General features: G+C 39.2%; 1 protein-coding gene across 1 annotated transcript in view; it reads left to right on the top strand.

The window, feature by feature from the left end:
- Sdc2 (syndecan 2) overlaps nt 1-9,303 on the top strand; it is a 109,343-nt gene extending 100,040 nt beyond the window's left edge. The window contains exons 3-5 of the mRNA XM_059247175.1: nt 1,194-1,327; nt 5,535-5,670; nt 6,917-9,303. Coding sequence (XP_059103158.1) covers nt 1,194-1,327; nt 5,535-5,670; nt 6,917-7,080 — 434 coding nt within the window. The 3' untranslated portion in view covers nt 7,081-9,303. The remainder of the gene's footprint in view (nt 1-1,193; nt 1,328-5,534; nt 5,671-6,916) is intronic.
- The last annotated feature ends 14,627 nt before the right edge of the window (nt 9,304-23,930 follow it).

Here is a 23,930-nt window from a genome sequence, read left to right as displayed (position 1 = left end):
ATCAAGGAGATGGAAGGTGACAGTGTCCAATGGTGATAGGAATATGTTAGTCAGATGTCTGTTACCATAACAACATATCTGAGACTAGCAACTTAAACAAGAGGAAAAATTATTATTGTTCACAGTTTTGGCCATTTAGTCCATGGTTGATTGACCTCTTGCATTTGGGCCAATAGCCGGGCAGAGCATCATGCTTGGAGTGCCTTATGGTGGTTAATTAATAAAAGAGAAACAGGTAAGGGGTTATAGTCACAGTATCCTCTTCAAGGGACTGATCCTTAATGACTGATCTTTCTGGAGACCACCTTTTAAAACAGTTGTTCTCAACCTGTGGGTCATGACCCCCTTGTGGTTACATATCAGATATTTACATTATGATTCCTAATAGTATCAAAATTATAGTTATGAAGTAGCAATAAAACAATTTTATGGTTGGGGGTCACCACAACATAAGGAACTGTATTAAAGGGTTGCAGCATTAGGAAGGGTGAGAACCACTGTTTTAAAGGTTTCACTATCTTCTACTAGCACTGTGAATTGATGGCCAGTCTAGCACATGGGCTTTTGAGTATTTATCCAACCAACACGAGAAGAGCTGATTGAGTACCACTTAAAAGAAAGCCATTGGATATGCCAACATGGAAGACATTGATGATCTTAACAAAAAGTATCAATAGTGGCTGACAGGGTAAATCCAAGTGAGAGGAACAGGTAGAGTAGAGGAGATGGAGAGGACAGGAGCTAATGAAGGACCTACCATCTTTGGGAAAGTCGGCTGTAAAACCTGAGAGAGGCCAGAGGCTTGCCATGAGATAAGCAGTCAATTGAAAGACAGTTTACACTTTTCATGCTTTGATTGGTTCTGGTTTTTGAGATGGTATGTTTCAACACTGACAAAAATATCATTTGTAGCAGAAATGATTGAATATGTAAGAGAAACAGGGTTACTGGGAAAGGGTTCAAGGTGATAACACAGGGGTAAAAAAAAAAAAAAAAAAACACCGAAACCAAACAAACTGCCATGCTACCCAGAGCCCCTGCAAACTCACTGCAAACAGGTCTGTTTGTGCTAAAAGCTTCAGGACTGGCATCTTGAAAGCGTAATTCTGAATCAATATACAGTGGCATTGCCTGATAATGTACACATATGTGTCATGAGTCACATGCTCAGCTCATCTTCACTTCTTTCCTAGGAGCTGATGAAGACATAGAGAGTTCAGAGCTGACAACATCCCGACTGATTCCAAAGATCTCGTTCACTAGTGCTGCCCCCAAAGTGGAAACCATGACGCTGAAGACACAAAGCATTACGCCTGCTCAGACCAAGGTGCACTTGCTTGGTGTTGCATTAGCATGTACTTGGGAATACTCCTTTCTTTTGACTATACAGAACAGTTCTTTTGAGAGGCCTCACTTGAAATTATTTAGAGACAAACAGCCCTTCTGTCCTATTGCTGTAGATGGCTCTTTGCTCTTTAACAATATTTTCTGGTTGACATGCTTACTATTTTTCCCACGGAGGCCTATCTTCCTTATGAATACACTGTTTTTTAACATGATGCTCTTTCTTATGGAACTTCTTTAGCATAGTTATGAAGCAAACTCTATTTAGCTTAAATCAGATTTTTTTTCCCTCATGTCAAAAAACATGGTGAACTTTGGATCCACTGGAACAGGTTAAGGACTGAGGCCCCAGGTCTTGTCTTAAGGTCTCAGTGAGTGTATAGGTCCACTGTAGGTGCTGCACAAACTGTTCCACTGTAAGGTACACGTGGACCTGGTACACCTGCACCTGTATTTTTTTGTCATGAGAGCTTATTTAATAACAATGAGATAGTTGGCCTTAGAACAGAATGAAACTACTAGCTAATGAAAACACTGAGTTTATGCATTTGACCTTGTTAGCATTATATTGTACTTAACTAGCCATCCACTAATAGGTAAGCTATTTGATATGGAAACTGCATATTAGAGTCCAGTGAAGGCCTAAGCATTGAATCCTGGATCTAGTCAAATTTCTTGAATCATTAGGAAGACTAGATGTGATTATATGTAGCAGGCACCTGAGGCCTGGTAAGCATTGTATAAACATTAGTTGAATTTGGTACAGCAGAAGAGTTCAAGCCAGATCATCAAGTGAGCATGTGTAATAATTTAGTGGTAGACTTTACACACTTCAGGGATGGCATGCTGCTTATGAAAACTTAGCAACACAAGTATCCCATTTTTCAGTTCACCCATCTGTTCGTTTAGAAATAAGATACTGCCAAGCTCTTGCAGCATGCAGGTTTTGAAATGCTGTTTCCTGACAGGTGTTGTGGGATAAGAAGCATCCCTCTGCTGGCAGGAACACAGGCAGGCTTTTCTTACCTGTGGAGTACCCTGTTCCTCCTCTTCTTGGTTCTCCCCACTCATGGAACTTTGAAGTCATTACACAAATGGGTGGCTCCCTGTAGACATGCAGTAGCCAAGAGCTCAGCTCTGTGTGGATTAACACACCCTCTCTCGGCTCACAGAGCATTGGTACTATTGTCAGCAGACTGAATCCACAGCCAGGAAACAGGAAGGCAAGGAGATATGCTGTGAGGACTAGGACAGGTATACTTAGCATTTTTGGGGAGCTGTTCCATTGGTTTCTAAGTTGAATGAATTAAAGAAATGAGGACGGAAGAAATGAAAAGTAGCAGGTGCTGTTGATGGTAGGATGGGTAATACGTCAGAGCATGTGTGGCAGTTAGCTTGTGTGCCTGTGGGAAGATTGCCTTGGTCTCTGCAACAGTTTTACTTGACCTCTTCTCTTGCATGTTTTCAACTCTGTGGCCATTAAAACTCAATATCTTGGAGTCAGACACACTCTAGGGAAAGTTTTGGCTTTCAATTCTTAAGAGTTTTATCCTAAACAAACTCCAGTTTGAAACAGATTTCTGGACTACTGACAAGTATGGATTGAAAATTGATTTATGTTTGTAAAATTTAATCCTACAAAGTAACTGAATCAGTTTTTGTTAACAAATTTCTGGTTTAGAAATTAGAGATCCCTGGACATTTTAGTGCAAATATTTCTATTTTAGTTGTATTTAATATAGCATCAAGAATTCATCCATTCGTGGGAGGTTTATTCAGTGTGTGTCAAATACCATTCTAGGTGATGATAATGAAGGTATTGATCATAACTAATAATAATAACAATGTAATTTTCTGTTTATAGTTACATGGTTGGACTGAATTAAACCTTGCCTCTAAGATGTCATTAGTGAAGGTTCTGCTTTTGAATAGGCATTACTGTCACAGGTGCAGATATTCTATCTAGTCTGTTGTACATCTATGCAACTGAAGAGTGAAAAGAGCCCTTCCTTGTTTTTGTGAAGCATAGTCTTTTCCCCACCACAGTTTCACAGCCTCGAGACAGCCAGACATGGATTCAATAAACATTCAATTGGCTTCATTTAATTATCTGTGCTTCCTTTTTCATAATTCCAGTTTGCACAGACATTTATGTAAGAGGCATTTCAGATTAGCTCTGTACTAGGTTGTGGTTTCTCCATTGTAGAGCCTGTGCTTCTTCTGTTCAGCTGAGTATTTCAACTTAAAAATGATTGCGCCATCTGGAGCACCTTGAGGCTTGTGTACTAACTGACCACTCTTCTAAGTGCCATTTCTATGGAGAGCATTCTAGATCATCCCTCCAATGAATTTTTTTTGTCCCCTTCTTATTCAGAAGTTGAGTTAAAGTGAACTTAACAAGTCAACTCTTAAATGACTTTAGAGACTTAAAATAACAAGAGGTGAAGCCATATGGCTTGTCTTAATAATGGAGCAAAGATGCTAAGGACTGCATAAACTTGGGGGTCTAAGTTTCAGTGTCTTTCTCATTTCCTGCAGCATTCACTCACCTCTTTTCCTGGATACACATGATTATCCACTTGCTTGATTTTACTCTTCCCTTTCCTAATTTCTAACAGCATAACAACCAAAGCATTGCTAATGAGATGTGAAGCTTGTGCTTCCTTGGTGAGGACTCAGATTAGCCATTCTCTGATCTGCTGCCTGCCCTACTAGGCAGCCAGTTGACCATGGAATTCCATAAGAAGAAAATGGAGAGAACCAGCAAAATACTGCCAATAGGCTTCTCTCCTTTGCTTTGCTTGGACACAGCAGGACTTGGGAGGACCTTCCATGGTTTCTTCTATACTTTGACAGAAAGCAGAGAAACCTGGCTTTGTATTTATGCAGTGATAAAATGATAATTCATGGAAATCATGGCCACTTAATATTTATGCAGGACAGGCTTTCTTGTAGATTGGAAAAGAAAATGACACTATCACATATTATTACTGTGTTTGATGGAAGCCTCATGTGTTATGATCACTGAGATGGGGACCCATTGATCCCCATTGACCGCTAGAGTTCAAATGAATCCCCCTTGTCTGGTTTGTAGTCCTTCCTAGATATAAAGGTGACTTTGAGGCAGTCTAAGAAAACGAACTCTTTTCTTAGTTCTTTTGCCATCTTGACTAGGATGAATTCCAGCCTTCAAAAAGCAACTGAATGACACATGGCATATTACTCTGGTGAAGATGACTGGACATTCTTAGGAAGAATTAGAATAGGTTTGGCTAGAGAGAAGGCTCATTGTCTACTGACTTTATAGCTTAAGAGAGTTGACAGTGTTTTCCCAACAACAGTGTTAGCCAATGAGAAAGGACTTCACCTGATAGAGACCAGACAGCTCACTAGAACCTAACTGCTCTAAATCAGAGGTTCTTGAGCCACATCTTCATCTGAGGGATTTTTTTTTAAAGATTTATTTATTTATTTTATATATACAGAATTCTGCCTGCATGTGTCCCTGCAGGCCAGAAGAGGGCACCAGATCTCATTACGGATGGTTGTGAGCCACCATGTGGTTGCTAGGAATTGAACTCAGGACCTCTGGGAAGAGCAGTCAGTGCTCTTAACCGCTGAGGACAGCAGAGCAATTGAACAAAATCTCTACTCAAAAGATGTGTGTGTGTGTGTGTGTGTGTGTGTGTGTGAGAGAGAGAGAGAGAGAGAGAGAGAGAGAGAGAGAGATGGGCTGCCTCATTGGCCTAGAAGTCACTTAAGAAGTTAGCCAGAGCCTTAGGATTCTACCATGCCCCCACCCAGTGTTTTCTTGTGGCTTCTAGGAGTTAAACTGAGGTTTCCATGCTTGTAAGGCAAGCAAACACTTTATGGACAGAGCCATCTTCCCAGTCTGGAAAGTAAAGATTCTAAGAATTGTCAACTAAAATAACTATGCACATGAATCTTAAATTATGACCTCATTAACTACCTATCTTTGCTCCCATGATACCAAAAACACAAGCTACATGGGTCCAAATGGGGCCTCAGCCATGGGCATAAAACATCATACAAATTATTATTCCTATTATTTACTAAACTTGTTTTTAAAGATAAAGGAAATTAAGGATGTACTTATTATTATTATTATTTTTTCTTCCTAGCACATCTTTGAAGAGTGATATTAATGTTTTCTTTCTTCTCCACATCAGTCACCTGAAGAAATTGACAAGGAAGAAGTTGGCATTTCTGAGGCAGAAGAGAAGCTGGGCCCTGCTGTAAAAAGTACAGATGTGTATACAGAGAAACATTCAGACAATCTGTTTAAACGGACAGAAGTTCTAGCAGGTGAGTTGCCAGCAGGGTCAAGTGGAAAGGAACTTAAAGATACCTCATTGGGAAAGGTGGCATATAATGGCCATAGTAAAGCATGTTGCCATCCTCCTGGAAGCCATTATTTCATAATGACACATGAGAGGTTAGGACTACTTTGTCCATTTTCTGTTAACTCCTCTAGCCTATCCCTCAGCCAGCCATTGATAAGAGACTGAAGTGGGAGGCAGTTCCAGGTTACAGTCCATCATGGCAAGGATGTCAAAGTGGCAGGTGCTTGAAGGAGTAAGAGTGATTAGACCCAGAACTGTTGAATGGGGGTAAGGTTGGAGATGCCAGACAGAGGGCTATGTTCTAGGTCATGCCTGGAGTTCAAAATCAACTTTAGAGGAGGAAAAAGCACAAATGTTTCCCACATGATAAGAATGCTGCCTCTAATTGAAAGTCATCTGGTGAAAGTTCAGGTTGAGCATCACTACTGACCTAAGAGTCTAGAATATTCCAAACATCCAAAGCTTTTTAAATCCTGACATGATGCCACAAGTGGGAAAAGGCACTTCCTGAGCTCAGGATGGGTTACACCCAAAACACAGGCACACTACACAAACTTAGATTTATGAATACAATTATTTTTCAAATTGTATGCATTTTCCTTTGGGCTATGTGTACAGAGTATCTGTGAAAACATAAATGAATTCTGTGTTGAAACTTGGACCTGATATCTCATTCCTCATAGGTAAATATTCAAAAATCTGAAAAAGTTCATACACCAAAACACTCCTGGTCCCAGAAATTTCTGATAAGAGAAATACACTGAAGCCTGTATTGATACTTGTTTTGAAGGAGAAGATTTGCAAGATTTAACAATACCTGATTTGTGTGAGGGTCTCCTCAAATTCAAGAATAGAAAGATATTTGCATGCTTTTTGGTATTTATTCTTCAATTTTTTGACTCTGTTATATCATGTTTTGTCCTTTCATTGTGATTAGAAGTGTACACTGTGAAACACAAGCACTGAACGCAAGTGTTTGAACGTGCAGGATTAGTTGAGGTTGCAGCTGGATTTTTCTTATGGAGGCTTTTGGGGTTGATATTATATACCTTTATGAAGCATGGCATTATTGAATCCAGATCATTCTTTTTAAAACGTGGGTTTCCAAATTAAACCTTTTATAAAAATGTCAATAGATTGGAACTGACCAAACTAATCCTGAAAACCTCGAACCTATGTAAAGAGCTCTTCCCTTTGACTTGTTTCAGCTGTCATCGCTGGTGGGGTGATTGGCTTTCTCTTCGCCATTTTCCTCATTTTGCTGTTGGTGTACCGCATGAGGAAGAAAGACGAAGGAAGCTATGACCTTGGGGAGCGCAAACCATCCAGCGCAGCTTACCAGAAGGCACCTACTAAGGAGTTTTATGCATAAAGCTCCCACTTAGTGTCTCTATTTGGGAGATCACTGAACTTTTCAAAATAAAGCTTTGGCATAGAATAATGAAGATCTTTGTTATTTGTTCTGTTCATTACAGAGCCACACTGGCCCTTTAATGATAAAAATCCCATTGTATTTAAAACTTTTCATGTATTTCTTTAGAATGACATAAAAAGTAAAAATTTAACATCTGCAGTGTTCTGTGAATAGCAGTGGCAAAATATTATGTTATGAAAACCCTTGACATTCATGGAATTGGGTTGAACATCTATGTGCAAATTCAAAATGATTGTGTTTGTCCTCTGGTTCAAAGACGACTGCCGTTCCCCTCATCAGCATGTCTCTGATTGACCTTACCAAGTTGGTCTTTGTTAATTTATCTCTTGTCCCTCTTCTCTGCCCTCCCTTCTTGTCCCCTTCCTAAAAAACAAAACCTTATGCCTTTTGTAGCTGTCACGGTGCAATTTGTCTTTGAATGATTACAATAATGGCAATTTAGTGTATATGTGATTTTTTTTCAAATATGTAAACCTACTTTATGTACTTTTTTAAATGTCAGACTATCCATTTTACACTTGCTTTACTTTTCATTGCCTGTAGCTTCAGGCAGATTTGCAACAGCAAATTAATGTGTAAAATTGGATTATTACTACGAAGCTGTTTAGTCCTAGCAATCTAATCAGATCTTCTTTTGGGAGGATTTGATATGAGTAACTGACAAGCCTCAGCAAACCCAAAGATGCTAACAGTATTTTGAGAAGTTGCTGCAGATTCCTTGGCCACTGTGCTTGTTAATTTCTTGCAATTTGAAGGTACGAGGAAGAGTTTAAAGAAAAAAAGATCAGTTTTTGTTCTTAATAGTGCATTTAAGTTGTAAACATCTTTTAAGCCTTTGAAGTGCCTATGATTCTATGTAACCTGTTGCAGACTGGTGTTAATGAGTATATATAACAGTTTAAAAAACAGTTGGTATTTTATAAGCACAGACAATTCTAATGATAACTTTTGTAGTCTTATGAATAGACATAAATTGTAATTTGGGAACAAACAAACTACTGAATAAATCATGTGGCCTGATATTGAAAATGTCACTGTTATAAATTTTGTACATTTTTTATCAAATGTACATCTCCCCTTTGCTATGACAGACCGTCTGCTCTCACCAATGATGTGGGTTTGATTTCTGAGTATTCCATGGTGTCTGTAAGTCAAGACCAAAGAGCCCAACAGCAAGGCTGTTTATTACCAGAGTCACCTCTGAATTGTCCAGAGGAAATGTGTGTATCGTCCTGCATGTGTTTGGGTACAAGATAGGAAGGCTGCCAGGGATTTCAAGGTTTGCAACCTTTATAACATAGCTACTGGCAATATTGGGAAAGATGCCTTCTTTTGCAATTTACTCTTCAAAGTATAAATTCCAAAGAAGTGAAGGGACCTTTCTGGAAGTAGGTATCTGGGGCTCAGTCCTATAGTTTCATTTATCTGTCAAAGCTCCCCGGGAGATTGGTAGAAGAACTCCTGTGTGGAACACTACAGCCACTCCATGGGGCTGGAGGGAATGGTAGGGAGGCTCTGGGTGATAAATGACAGTCTTGCTACTTAGGATGGATGTTTCTAGGAAAAGTCATGCCAGAGGAGGAGCTGGAGGGATGGGGGTACCCTGGCTGGGTACTCACCGTACAAAGTATTTTTTGGTTCTGTTCTACTTTCTATTTTACCGTTAATTTTATTTTTAAACTGTGAGCCATGGAAGTAGAAAGAAGACAGCAAGAACTGCAACTTTTCCAGCATAAAGTTCACTTTCAATAATGTTTGACTCCTTTGTTTGAGAACCTTCCCTGGACTCGCCACAGAACTCATTCAAACAAAACTAAAGTAACACTTGGAATAGTGTTGTATCTGAATTCTTAATGGCCTTAATTCCCAAATTCCCGTCCAATTACAGATGAAATTCACCTTGTTTAGGATGATTAAAAGGAAATGATGGGCCCTTCCAAAGCTGCACAATGCCCCTCAATTACGGAGGCTAAGAATGTAGTGGGTATACCTCTAACTGTGCAAAACAGTGCAATTCTATTTGTAGAATAACTTGCTTGGGATATCTGTGCCAGGAAAAGAATTTTCTGGCAAATATTTTGTCACTGCTGTAAAGCAAATTTGTAAAAGTGCCAAAATAAAGTCTGTCATGCCAAAAGTAAATCATTGTATAGACTCACATCTAGTTTCCTGTATGCTTTCTGCTTAGGTTTTTTTTTTTTTTAATTTTTAAGAAACAGTAAATAATATTGTAAAGTGTTAGTAGTCATTAGAGTTCAGGAAAATTTTGGTAAACTGTAAAAATTAAGGCTGGTGTGGTAGTTCCTGTTTTCTTAGCCACCTGTGAATGAGCTCCCTTGTGTAGGTATTGCTTTTTGTCTGAGAGACTTGCAGTGTTCACACTGCCCGTTTTCAGCATGGTGGGGGATGAGAAGAGCACATTAAAAAAAAAAAGAAAAGAAAAGAAAACTTTTAGTTACTGCTAAAAAGTACCCAAACTTCAAAATTAAGCATTGTTAATAAAATTGAGCTTAGCTGGAACAAGACAGAAACTGCCCTCAATTAATGTTAACAGTTGACAGTTTTCTGTCACATGTCCTGGGAACTGATATCTAGGAACACTACTTACTTCACCAGTTCAGTGCAGGGCCCTTGTTGAGCACATACTGCAGTGAGTGAAATTGGTGTAGGATGTAGGTAGAGTGGTAAATAAGCGGAACCTAGGTATCTTATACAGATACTAGAGAAACCAAAAATGCCCTAAAAATAATAATGCCATAGTTCTTAGGTGCTTATTTCTTCAAAGTTTTAGACATTTTCAAAATTGAGGAACAAAAATATAAAACCTGATAATACCACAGGGTTAGTTTGAAATGCTAGGTTTTTTTGTTTTTTTTGGTTTTTTTTTTCTATTTTTTGTCAACTGGACACAGGTAGGGTCATTTGGGATGAGGGAATCTTAATTGAGAAAATGCTTCCATAGGGTCACTGTAGGTAAGTCTGAGGGACCATTTTCTTGATTAATTTTTGTAGGAGGTGCCATGGTAGATGGTGCCGTCCGTGAGCAGGAATGAGCAAATAACAGAGATCAAGCCAGTAAAGACCACTCCTCCATAGGACCTCTTGAATTCCTGCTTCCAGATTCCTGCTGAGTTCCTGTATTGACTTCCCTAAGTGATGAATTGTGACAAGGAAATATAAGCCAATACACTCTTTCCTATCTGGATTGGTTTTCGTCAATGTTTTATCACAGCAACAGAAAGCAAACTAGTACATTTGATAAGCAATATCTTTTAAACCTTATTACAGTTAAACAATAGGGGAGTAGAAGCAGTATATTTTAAAAAATATTTGGGTGTCACATGCCTACAGAATCACCTACATAGGAGACTGAGTCAGGGAATCACCTCAGTCTAGGAATTTGAGATCAGGTTGGGCCATACAGGAAATGTGCATTCCCCTAAACAAAGTCTAGGGCAGGGTTGAAATGTTGTGATTGGGTCTAAGGGTGTGGTTCTGGCAGATTTTAATAGCTCCCTTGTTTTTATTGTCTTTTATTTATGCAAAAGGCCCTAGGTTAGATCCTCAATACTCACCCAAACAAAGCAAACAAGCAAGGACAATGTCTAGCATGAGATTCTCAGTTACAAGTCTGTAGCAAGCAACTGTGAGATCCTAAGCAGTTTCCAATGAACTTGATTCAAGACAAATGAAAAGTGATTACTCTATATTAAGTAATTAATTAAAGTGCTGTTTGGTATTAATATTTTATGCTAATAGAGTAATTTGAGACTTGGTCATTTCTGAGGAATTAGATTGGGCCATACAGAAAATGTCAAAACATGTAGAATTAATGGTTAAAAAAAAAAAAAAAAAAAAAAAAAAAAAAAAAAAAAAAAAAACATTCAAATGAAGTTTGTCCCACCACCTTCTGACTGGGGTAACATCACACTGAGGATTTTAAGATCTCATTTCTTGTTTCCTATCAGTCCCTTTTATGACCAAAGAATCCTGGTAGCTTTGGAACCAATGTAATTTCCTGTTAGCTGGCTGAAAGGCTGTAACCCAAGCAAGCTGCTGGTTCAGCTCACCACTGGCAAAGTGAAGCTTTAGGCTTTGGTGCTTTGAGCATACTGAGCTCAGGATTCATTGATTACAGTTTTGTTGGTTTTGGTGAAATAGTTCAAGTAAAAACTGTGCAAGCAATTAAAAGTTCAATTAAATGCTTGCCTACTGAATGTCCAGGATACTCCAATAAGTTGGGGGCACAATGATGAATGATGTAGACAAATTAGTTCAGTAAGTGTAAGTGAAACTAACAAGTGGAGCAGTCCCCTTGATGTTAATGTCTACCACAGACATGCAGTTGACTATAAGAAACTGAAGGAGGTAGGCATGCTGTGGTAAGGATCTCAAAGTCTCAGCCACTTCAAATATTTCTTTTGTTTTTTGTTTGTTTGTTTGGGGAGTGTGTGTGTGTGTGTGTGTGTGTGTGTTGTTGTTGTTGTTGTTGTTGTTGTTTTCTTTTGTTGAGATAGAGCTTTATACAGTCTAGGCTGGCCTCAAACTCCCTATTGTAGTGAGGATTACCTTACCCTTCCACCTTCCAGTCCTCCTACCTTCATGTCACATGTCTGGGAATATGGATGTGCCCACCAACAGATAGCTAGCCCAGATGAACTGGTAAATTGTGCTTTAGACAATTGTCATCCTCATTGCAGGGCTCTGACCTTTGGAGTAGCCATTATCCTAACCATGTCCAATTACTGGGTAGAAGGAAAAGAGCCAAAGTAGAGCTGTGTGTCCTTCCACCCCAATTTTATTGGCAAAAGCAAGTCATATACTATACTTTAAGGTCCAGAGAAAAGAGCAATACAATCCTACTCTGTGGCTAAAAAGAGAGAGATGTGCACAGCCATCATGAGTACTATGGCCTGGTCAGAAATGATCTCTGAGAGGGGAGGGCCTGGGTGATACAGATTCAGGTGTGCTAAAATCAGAACAAGCAAGTCTTCTAGGCTATGGGAAAGCTACAGAAAAGGGATATTCTTGGAGTGTTAGAGGAACAAGGGTGACAACCAGTTGCTGAGAGGGAACAATCAGTGAGAAAGAGGTGAGAGAAGGAGGCTAAGAAGTAGAGTCACTTCTTAGCTTGTCTCTCCTTTCATTGTTTATTCTTTTATATATTATTCTTCTCATGTCATTCCTTCCAATGGCTTCTGCAGTGTTAGAATAAAGCTCCTGCTGATTGATTACCTTGATCGCAGGGTCTGAAGGAACTTCTCCCTGGGTGTGCATAAGTAGACACCAGGGGTGTGGATAGCTAGTTAGGAGGTCATTATTATCTTCTAAAGAGAAACATTGAGACTATGGAAATGGAGAAGTCTGAAGAGGTGCTGTTTGGAGAGTCAAAACCACCAGGTGTTACTTAAGTTTGGAAGAACAGGGAATAAGGAAAGCAAAGATTCTAAGAAGGCTGAGCAATGGTGAAGAAGGGGTATACCTGCTGCTGGTATGAACCAAGGGTTCCTTCTATGTCAAGTTAAGTCAGAGAGGGCTACTAGACATTCATGTAAAGATAGAGGTAAATGAAGGAAATGGATCTGGAGTGAAAGGAGAGCCCTGCAAGAAAAATCAATATCTAAATATCATTTTAGAAGGGGGAAAGCGAGACTGCCTTGCCTTTCCTCTGTTGTAAGGGGCTCTCTAGCACTAAGGCAGTGTCTCTGTACTTGGAATTCCCACTAAGCAAGTCCTCCTCCATAGGCCCAACTTACATGATTCATTACCTGTCATAACCCACTTCCCACCATCTCTCTAGCCCCAGAGAGGGTAGCAACTTCCAGACTTGCTATCTAAATAATCCCCTCCCCCAATTGACCTTTTTATAGCTCTTCTGACATGTTTGCAAGTGACTAAATTCTTGCTTGCATTCCCCACCATGGGTTCTGTTTTCCTTCCCAGACTCCCACTGATCCCACAGTAGTGAATGGCCCCCAGATGGTATTAAAAGCCATGGGACTACAGGAGATTATTTGGAGAGGTAGTGGGAGGAGCAGATAGCCTTGGGTCTGTCTGGTAACAAAGTCTATCTTTTCAGGTGAGCTTTAGCCAGATTTACCCCAGTGAACTGCTTTGCCATTTGGGCAGCTGCTAGGCAGAGAACACAGTGAGTGGAGGGATGAACTAATGAATAAGTAGGTTGCAGTTACCTCTGCTTGTTCACAGTGACAAAATATTGTTAAAAGAAAGTAACTGGGCAAAGAAATAAGAATTGTTTGTATAACCAGGAGACATACCTATTATCTCTGTTTAAAATGAGAACTCCCCAGCAAACAGAGGGATGTGGTGCTCACTTATAGCATATCCCGAGGTCCTTGAAAACAAGAGTTTGGCTTCCTTAATTATATTCTGCCTAGCTAAATACCAGAGTAAGCTTGAATTTTCTCTGAGACCAGTTTCAGAGAAAAGTAGAAGACACTGTTTAAAAATGTAGACGATTTTATTGTATATCAGACCAGAATTTGGAGATCATGAAAAGTGCTACTCTGATAACCCCATGCCTTAGGCCCTAATATTTTTATTATCTTTTTTCCCCACCTAACTAATTTATTTATTTTTTCTTTTGTAAAATACAGCTAGCAATTGGTATCATGTGTGCTTGCTTGCTGAAGTCACTGAGACATTAGAGGTGATGCCCTGAGCAAACATGCTGGGATCTGGTAGACTATCAAGTTAAGATGCTTTTTTATTCATTCCTCTACCAAATGCTGCAGGGGCACTGTTTGCAAGCATGGTGTGAGACAGACAGACAATAAATAAGTCTGGGCTGTAATTCTGCTATAAGGTGACACTTAAACAGAGCAGAAGGAGATAAGGAATTACATCACAAATGATGGGGGAGAGGAGCCATGGGGATCTGAGATCTTGGGAACAAGGTAAGCAAAGGGAACAGTGAGAGATGAGACCTTTTGTGTGGGAAAAAAGGATCATGGTGGGTAGTCAATAGAGCACTCACAGGCCAGATGTATACACATGTCCTTATATCCATTGTGGTGACCTTGGACAGCCACTGCAAGGTTTTGAGTCAAGGCAAATTATTTAACTTAGGCTTAATAATGGTTCTCACATTTCAGCAGGTGTGGCCTGAGGAGATTGTTCAGTTGGTTAAATTCTGAGTTTGAGACCCAAACACATGTAAAAAGCCATACATTGCAAAGGGTGTCTGTAATCCCAGGCCTAGGGAAGTGGAGACAGGAGACTCATTGGAGCCAGTGCCACTTTAAACTGCCCAATAGGCAAGCTTCAGGTTCAGTGAGAAACCCTGTCTCAAAAATTAAGTTTAAGGGTCAGAGTGAGATGGCTTATTGCATAAAAACACTTGCCACTGTACCTAATGAGGATAAATGACTCTCTCAAGTTGCTCTTAACTTCCATCAATGAATTGTGGTGTGTGTGTATGTGTGTGTGTGTGTGTGTGTGTGTGTGTGTGTGTGTGTGTGTGTGTGCATGTATATACACATAAATAAAAAATAAGTAGATAAATAAATGTAATCTAAAATTAAGAAAGACAGTGTGGAAATCAATTGAAGATACCCATTATCAACTCTGCCCTTCATATTTACATACATATATACTCCACCCTCCTACACACACACACACACACACACACACACACACACACACACACACACATTCAGCAGGTATGAGAATCACTAGTAGATTTGTTAACAGATTTTATGGTCCACCCTTGAGGGCTCTGGTTCATCAGATGGAGCCCGACAATCTGCATTTGAGGATCGTGTCACAATTTGCTTTGACGATGCTATTGAGAATAGACTGGTAGGATGGCAGGTGTAATAAAAATAGGGCAGGGAAACTAGTGATGATACTGTAGTTAGTCCACAGAGAGAAAATCATGGTAGATTTTGCAGAGCCAAGACAGCATCTAAGTGTGAATCCCTGTGGGCAGTGGCCTTGTTGGCAGTACATTGCAGTGACCAATAATCTGATTTTCAGACTTTGTGAGGAGTCTATTTTTTGCAGATACAATCAATAAGATTTTCTAATGAATCTTAGTTGACACTCTTCTTCCAGATGCTACAAGTTTCAAAACCTTCCCTTCTTCTCAGAATGGTTATGAACCACCTTCATCAACCTTCCAGTTTACTCACTCCTTTTCGTTCCTGTAAAGTTTAATGTATATTTACCTCTGGCCTTTTGTTTTAATATAACATCTTCTTTTTCCTTCAGTTTAGGTGTATGGCAGTTTCCCCACCCCTACCCTTTTTCATGGTTTTATTTTCCAGTCTCAGCTGCCTGTAGGCAAATGTGGTTGGAAAATATTAAGTGGAGAATTCCAGAAATGCATAATTTATGTTTTTTTTCAAGACAGGGTTTCTCTGTGTAGCTTTGCACCTTTCCTGGAACTCACTTTGTAGACCAGGCTGGCCTCAAACTCACAGAGATCCGCCTGCCTCTGCCTCCCAAGTGCTGGGATTAAAGGCATGCACCACCACCGCCCGGCAATTTATAAGTTTTAAGTACATGCTTACAGTATGTCCCTATATTTGTTCTGTTTTATTATTAGTTATTGTCAAACTCTTAGTTTCTGGTTTATCATTCAGTAATTCCTGATTATGCTTTATAATACTTTCATATGATATAAAACATCGCATAGATCAGTTTGAATAGCATCCATGGTTTTAAGGATCCTCTATGAATCTTGAAATGTATCCCTGGTGGAAGAGAAGGAGCTCCTACTTGATGAACCTGCATGAAGTTTGATTCATTTTCCCAATCCCGCCTCCAGTTCCACCCACCTCTATTTTCCAGCCGTGGGTCTCACCTCACAACAACCACCAGCTCTTTATTACTTGGCTCTTATTCTTCTGTGAAATTTGGGAGAACTTTGTATGTCTGGGACCTTCAGCTGAGCAAAACAAAACAATCTTTATTACATCAAATCTAAACAAAATCAAGCAACTAGGTGTCTGCAGATATTCATCCAAACCTCGGGCTTCAATTTCACCTACTTAAAACATAGAAAGAAAATGCTCAGATGGTTGATGATTCTATACAGATACATTTGAGCATTCTGCAGATAAACATTTAACTTTTATACTGGGAGATGCTTAGTGTTTTCTTCCTTTGTTCTTTCAATATTTCCGTTACTGTGCCACATAATCACCATGTTGGATCCAGGCTGTCCCCAAGATCAAAAACTACCCTTTTATGACCCACATCCCCATTTATGTGAAGGAGGCAGGGCTATAAATGTGGTATGAAAAAAATTCTTACATGCCATCTTGATTGCTAACATCTGTTTAAATTTCCATTCATAAATTTAAAATCCAGGCTTCTGCAGCCATCTGTTTGTTCCCAACAATCTGAAAAGAAAAAAGCCCAAGGCAGATGTGCAGGGATGGGGGTGGGGGTGGAAGGGTGGACGGGTGTGGGGGTAGTCGTGTTCCTGCTTGGCTCTTCTACCTAGGTGAGAATGAGCTCTGCATTTGTGTTTCCTCCTCACAAGTGAGGAGAAGCAGTCCCCTCCTTTAAGGTCCAGTTTCAATTCCTGTATCCTAGTTGTGGGAGAGAAAGAGATTAAGAAATGGCTTTTTTTTTCTTACTCAGCACTTCCATTTTCTTCTTCCCCTGAGCAGTATCCTCCATGCCCAGAGGCAATCTTGTCCATTCCATGAATAAGAGACAGGGAAATGTTTCTGTGGACATTCTCAATGTTGCCTGATAATCTCATCAAACACTGATGAACTGGATCACAGGCAACTAGCTTGCTGGGCCTGTGGGAATCTCTCCACGGAGTGCTTGCCCACACTGTGTGGATAGGATTTGGCAGCTCTAAGAGCCAGATGCCAGGCCAGGCTGCGTAACCCCACCCCCCACCCCATTTTTCTTTTAATTTTGCTTTGACAGTGTCATTTGTGTCTAAGGGACTGGGCTTTTCCTAAAGCTGCTTGGCTCTGTTCCAGTCATTCTGTTGCAGCAACTAAGAATGCCTTCGAAAGCTAACACGACATTTTTAGGGGCTTACTGGGTTACAGTACTCTGCTCAAATGCAGTCTGACTAGTTACTCCCTTTCAGCTTCAAAGAACTTTTTTTTCTAGTTTATGTTGAGAAACACGTCCTCAAGAAACCGCAGGCAATGTCTATTTGTCATCCTCATGTCCGTTTTGAAAACCTCAGCAATATGATGAGCAGGGATCCACCCAACTTCAAGCTGAATGGTCTAGCACTGAGCTGGTGGTTTGTGGGATTGCCTTGCTGACTTAAGGTCTCGTTTATTTCTGCTCTGACATTACTTTTATATATAACTTATGACTGATGCCATGGGTCTTTCTGTGTGACCTGGAATGAGTCATTTAACCATTGTCAGACCAGAATCTTGGAATGGCAGCAAAACAGAAGGTTTTAATCACTTACTTTTCTATACTTGCCTGCTACAGTTTAAAGAGGACCCTGAAAGTTCATGTGTTAGGAGCTTAATTCCCATATTCACATGCTAATATTATTTAAATGTGGAAACTTTTATGGGGAGTAATTGGGATTAGATAAATTCATAAGGCTAAGGATCCAATTTGGTATTAGTGACCTTAAAACGAAGGGAAGAGAGATGAAGCTAGCACGTGCTTACTCTGTTTTTTTTTTTTTTAACCAGATGCCCTCTGCCATGTTGTCATGCAGTGAGAAGGTTATGGCCAGATGCTGGCATCTTGCTTTTAAACTTACCAGCATCCAGAGCTGTAAGCTAAATAAACTGCCATTCTTTATAAGTTATCCAGTCTGTGATCAGTTATAGCAACAGAAAATGGACCACATTATCATTACTGTGTGGATCATATGCGAGATGGTTGTTCTGTGTACAGAATATGGCAGTCCTCGCTGATGTAGGGATACCAGACTTCTAAATTACTTGTGTTTCTAAACAGCTGCGCTCACCATATAAGTCCATCATTTTCATCATCTGCCACTCCAGTGAATAGCAGAGCAAAGGTATTTATTTCTCAAGAACATTATAATATATATCTTCATTTCTTGAATACAAGTAGCCCCCAAAATGCACTTTGCCCATGCTTTGTGCAGGCTTGAAACTCATCATCTAGGAGCACGTTTGCATCTGCTGGTTATTCCTATAAGCCTCTTTTAGTCTATCCTTTTTTTTTTTCTCATGGAGTGGATTTGTTGAAGAGACTGAGTCACTCTCTTGACTTAATTTTTTAAAGTTAGAAACAATCCTAAGTGTACAGAAAAGCTGCACAACAAATTGTTTTTCTGAAGAATCAGAGCAAAAGCTACTGATGGAATGACCATGATTTTGATATCCAGATATATTTTCTAAAAGGAAAATATGGCATTCTCCTTTACCTCCTAAACACAAGCACTAAACCAGGAAATTCACGAGGTTACTTCCCTCAGCTGGTGGTTTCTCTAGTTGCCTCAATGACGTGCTTTAAGAGAAGATTTCAGTATAAAATAATGTGTTGAAACTTTATGTCATATGTCTTTAGTCTCCTTCAATTTGCAACATGCTTCAGTCTTTCTTTGACCTTCATGACCTTGACACTTGTGGAATTAAATACTAGGTAGTTATTTTATAGAATGTTCCTCAATGTAGATGCATCTGGTAAGATTTCATGATTAGATTCAGGCAATGTATCACAGTAGAAATATCACAGTCCTAGTGTAATATATTCTCATTATATCCCATTAAGTTGCACAAGATTTATATCTGCCTCATTACTACTGATGTTGACATTGATCTCTGATTAAGGTGCCATTTGCCAGGCATCTTGCCCTTTATCATTAGTATCTCGTGGGGAGGTATTTTGAGTTTGCATCAATAATCTAGTCACAGTTCCAATTTGGTCTTTATTTATATTGTTTGTATTTTTATTTCATTTATGGAATTTTAGTCTGTTACTATCATTATTCATTTTCCTATTTATATTATTCTATATTTGGCCAGTAAAAATCTCTTCAGCTGGCTTCTGTGTCCTTTTGATGTGACATGTTGTTAAATTCTCTTAGCATTTTCTTTCTTTATTATACAAAAGAAGTTTCAGGTTTATCTGGTACTTTATCTAGCTCAGTTCTGAAATTGGGCATTATCCAGAGATCCTGGATGTCTTTTGGTGGAGAATAGTGTTCAGAAGCCAGCACCCAGTCACCCAGTGTACTCAGTGCCTTGGTGTCGCTGTTTCTCACCCTTCAGAGTATGTGAAGCTATAAGAAGCATATGTGCCTCAATGTGCATACTTTGATGTTTATTTCTTCATCATCTATATCTTGAAACATAGTGTTTATGTATTGAAACGTATTATTGGCATCATTATCTCCAAGTATAATACAACACCACATGACTCATTTGCAGAAACCTTTGCCTTATTTTTAATTTCTGGTATATTAGTTTATTTTTTCATTGTTGTTATAAAATACCTTACAAAAGCATGAATGTACAGTGTCTCTGTGGTATGTGGGGTTTATTTTAGCTAACAATTTGAGGTTACAATTATCTCTCCTACAATAGGAGACCTAATTGGTTGGTAGGGTTACTTGATACAATATTATGAAGCTTGGATGGGGTGGATAGGCACCCATGTGGTAGGCTGACCCAGTGTGGCATACTGGAGCCCATATGATGTAAGGAGGACAAATGGAAAACTGGGTACCTAGAGGAGTGGTTAAATGTGTTAAGTAAAGTGTGAGCTAGTGTGGTATAGCAATTACTTCCAAATTGAAACATATCTTTTGGTATGGAAAGGGAAATCAATAAGACTCCCCATTTTGTACCCAAGCAATGGACACGGGGAGGAATTGACACTGTCAGAAGCTTTGATCATATTGCTTCATAGTCTAGAATCAGAAAGTGATGAATACTTGCTTATGCTAAGTTTACTGTTGTTGTTTGAGTGAGATTGGTTCTCATAAATTCATTTATTCAAATGCTTGGTTCCCAGTTGATTGAACTGTTTGGGAAAGACTAGGAACTGTGGTCTTGTCCACACCGTTCCCAGTTAGCTCCCTCTGTCTCTGGCTTGCAGATGAGCATGTAAGCTTTCAGCTGCTGCTCCAGTGCCATGCCTGCCCACAAGCTGACATGTTCTCTGCCATGATAGTTGTGAAATCTAACCCTTATGGAATCATGAGTTCCCAGAACAAATGCTTTCATTTGTAAGTTGCCTTGGTTATGGGGTTTTGTCACAGTAGTAGAAAATAATGAAGACACTTTCTCTTTTTCATAGAGTCCAGGATCTGAGCTCAAGAATGGGGTTACCCACAGTTAATTAATTAATTAAATCAAGATAATTCCTCAAAGGCATGCACAGAGGCCCATCACCCATGTGATTCTGGATCTCATCAAAGTCACAGTTGAGATTAATCATCCCACCCTGTCAAATAATGGCTGTTGTGTGACTTTTCCTGGGAGACCTGAATAAATAACTATTTATCCCAGATGAGTGGAAGCTAATGACAAACCAAAGAATTTATCCTACCCAAGTAAAGCTTAGTGAACCGGTGAGTTTATTAAAATTACTTATAGGGTCATAGGTGAAGAGTTACTTATAGCCAAGGTGACTCAAAGACAACTAAATCACTGGGAAGTCAAACACAGTATAAATGATGACTCAGCAAAGCTGCATGCCTGCATAAAACTCAGGCAACTTGGCCAGGTGAAGCATCTCCTCTCCCTAGCAATTGCTGACAATTTTTACAACCTTGAGAAGAGGCTTTTGTGAATCCTGCAAATTTCCTGAACCCTTTAGGTTTTGTTTACTTCCTGAATCTTATGGGTCTCCCTCCCCTCTCTAGAAAGCAGTGTTTCAATCTGGAAGTAATTTCTATACCACACTACCTCTCATTTTACTTAATACATTTAACTCCTCCTCTAGATAACCATCTATCTGTCCTAGTTGGGCTGTTCCTCTGTGGGAAGGAGTACCATCTATAGTCTACTTTGGTTTCAAATACCTGCAAGGTCACCTTTCTACATGGAGACTATTCAGCTTTTAACATCTCACTTGAAGGAGGCCATCCTAAGAATGTCCACAACACACATTTTAAAAATTATTTTTCAAGCTGGTATACAAAATCATTTTATATATAATTGTCATTGTACTTTGCTCACTTTTGCCTCCTGGCATCAGGATGATAGGGAATATCCCTCTTCAAGCTTTTTGCTAGTCCTCTTCCTTCCCCCAAATCTTCCCCTCTTGTTTCATTATGTGTGTGTGTATATATTTTTACGCAGATTCAGCATGCCAAAGAAACCATGTGATGATCTAAATCTGTTATATTTTACTTGAAATGATCTCTAGTTCATCCATTTTTCTGCAAATGAAGGAGTTTTATTCTTCTTTATAGCTGCATATAACCCCATTGTATGTATGTTTACATTTTATTTATCCATTCATATGCTGATGGGAATCTAGGATGCTCCATATTAAGAAAATATAAATAGTGCCACAATAAAAATGGATATTTTGTCTGTGTAGCATACAGTCTTAAATTTCTTTGGTTATGTAGTCTGATGTATACACTATTCATGTTAGTTCTGTGTTTAAGGTTTTTTTTGTAGACTTTTCATACTGATTTCTGTAGAGACTGCACAAGTTTACATTCCTAGAAGCAGTGTATCTGAATCCCCTACCCCATAAACATTTGTTATTTGTTTTCTTGATGATAGCCATTTGACTTCAGTAAAATAGAATCTCAAGGTAGTTTTAATTTATTCCCCTGGTGAACAAGGATGTGAACACTCTTCAAATATTTATTGACCATGTGTACCTTCTTTGAGAAATGTCTGTTCAGTTAATTTGACCATTTATGGATTGGAGTCCTTTTCAGAAGGTCTTTTCCTATGCTTATATATCTTTTTTTTTTGATGTGGCACATAACTTTTATTCCAATAATTGGGCAGCAGAGGTAGGCAGAGTTTTGGGAGTTTGGGGCCAACCTCATCTATATTCTGAGTTCAAGGACAGCTAGAGATACATAGAGAAACCCTGTCTCAAAATAAAATTTCAATTTTGATTTGTATTGTCTCATATATCTTGAAATAACCTCATGTAGAACTTTCAGAGCTTCAAAATACATTTTGTGCCAGGTCAGCACAAAATCCCACCACCTGTTATAGATACTAGATGTTTCACTCAAATACCAGAACCTTCTCTGAGTCACCATAGACTACACAGACATAAACCTTGTTTGCCCAGATCAATCTTTTGCACAGATTTTTCAGGAAAGAGAGAAGGGTAAGAAGAAGAGCAAAGAAGGGTTGTTTATTGATCATGACTTTTTTGTTTCATTTTGTTTCATTTTGATTTTTGAGATAGGACCTTGCTATACCGTCCAGAAGCTCAGATTTGGCTCAAATTTATAATGGTCTTGCCTCAGCCTCTCCGGTATTGAGATTATAGGTGTATCCAGAACTAACTCTTGAGGAAGAGAACACTGGTACATAACCACTAGCTTCATTTCCCACCCACTACTGAGACCTCAGATCCATTTTTTAACTTCTGGTCAAAGAGAAAGTGTGCAGTGATAATTCCACAGATATCTTTGGGGACAGATAGAGGGGCCAGGGAGAGATTCTCACTGCTCTTTTTCAAAGAATTTGTTATAAACTCCAGTTTATAATAATTAGTGGGAGGGTGGTATGAGTTTGCCGGAGACACCATAACAAAGTATTAGAAAAGGAATGGCTTAAACACAAAAATTGGTTTTCTCACAGAGGGGAGAAGCTGAGTGTCTGAAATCAAGGGTCTGGAGGGCTGCTTTCTCCCAAGCATCTCTCCTTGGCTGGTAGATGAGTATCGTCTTTGCTGTTCTCACATGGTCTTTCTTCTGTATGTGTCTGTGTCTTAACTTCTTCTAGAAATGGCACAAGCCATATTGGATTTGGGCTTGATTATTTCTTCAAGAATATCTCTAATTACAGGCACATCCTGAAGTAATGACAGCTGAAACTCCAATATGAACTTCGGAGTGTGTAGTCCTAGAGAGCAGTTTTCTTGGTATTGGGTGAGGTGCTTTAGGTAATCTAGATTTTTAAGACTTCCTTATTTGAATGACTAATCTCCCTAAAACATCTTATTCTTTCTTATCTATTTCTAGCTAAATTTCCATCACCCAACTTGAGGAAAATACTGAGTGCTTTGTGGGCTTTACAGGAGTTTTTAACATTAGGTTAAAAAATAAAAGTCTTGTAAACTTTAAAACCCAAAGGAAATGACAACAAATGAAATGACCGTCTATTAGTGGGGTTTACCACAGAACCCATTTGAGGAAACAAAATAACTCAGTCATTCTTATGGAAAAAAAAAAAGTCTTATTTAGGTGTGCTGGTTTGAGCAGAGAGGTCAGAATGCTTTCTAGTGTGTTGAAAAGAACATGGCCTAGTTTTATTTCAGGAACTGCATTCAGGGTTGAGTCAATAAAAGCATTCTTCCGTGGTCTCTGCTTTAGTTCCTGCCTCCAGTTTCCTGCCTTGAGTTCCTATCTTGACTTCTCCCAATCTTGGACTGCTACATGGAAGTGTGAGATGAAATAAATTCTTTCTTCCCATGTTGTTTTTGGTCATTATATTTGTCACAGCAACAGAACCTAGAAGAGGGGTAAAGCTGAAACAGGAATTCAATGTACTGTGAAGTGTCAATCCAAAGAGGTCCAGGCACCAGACCATAGGATAAAAGTAAAGATAAAGAAATAGAGTGAGATGTTTTAGTGCACGGTGGAACCTGGGGCAATTTTCTGAATCACTGGGGTATAACTGCAGGAGCTGGTAATATGG

The sequence above is a fragment of the Peromyscus eremicus genome, chromosome 20 (genome assembly GCF_949786415.1).
Source record: "Peromyscus eremicus chromosome 20, PerEre_H2_v1, whole genome shotgun sequence".
In the NCBI taxonomy this organism is placed as follows: Eukaryota; Metazoa; Chordata; class Mammalia; order Rodentia; family Cricetidae; genus Peromyscus; species Peromyscus eremicus.
This window is presented reverse-complemented; position numbering and strand designations above follow the sequence as displayed.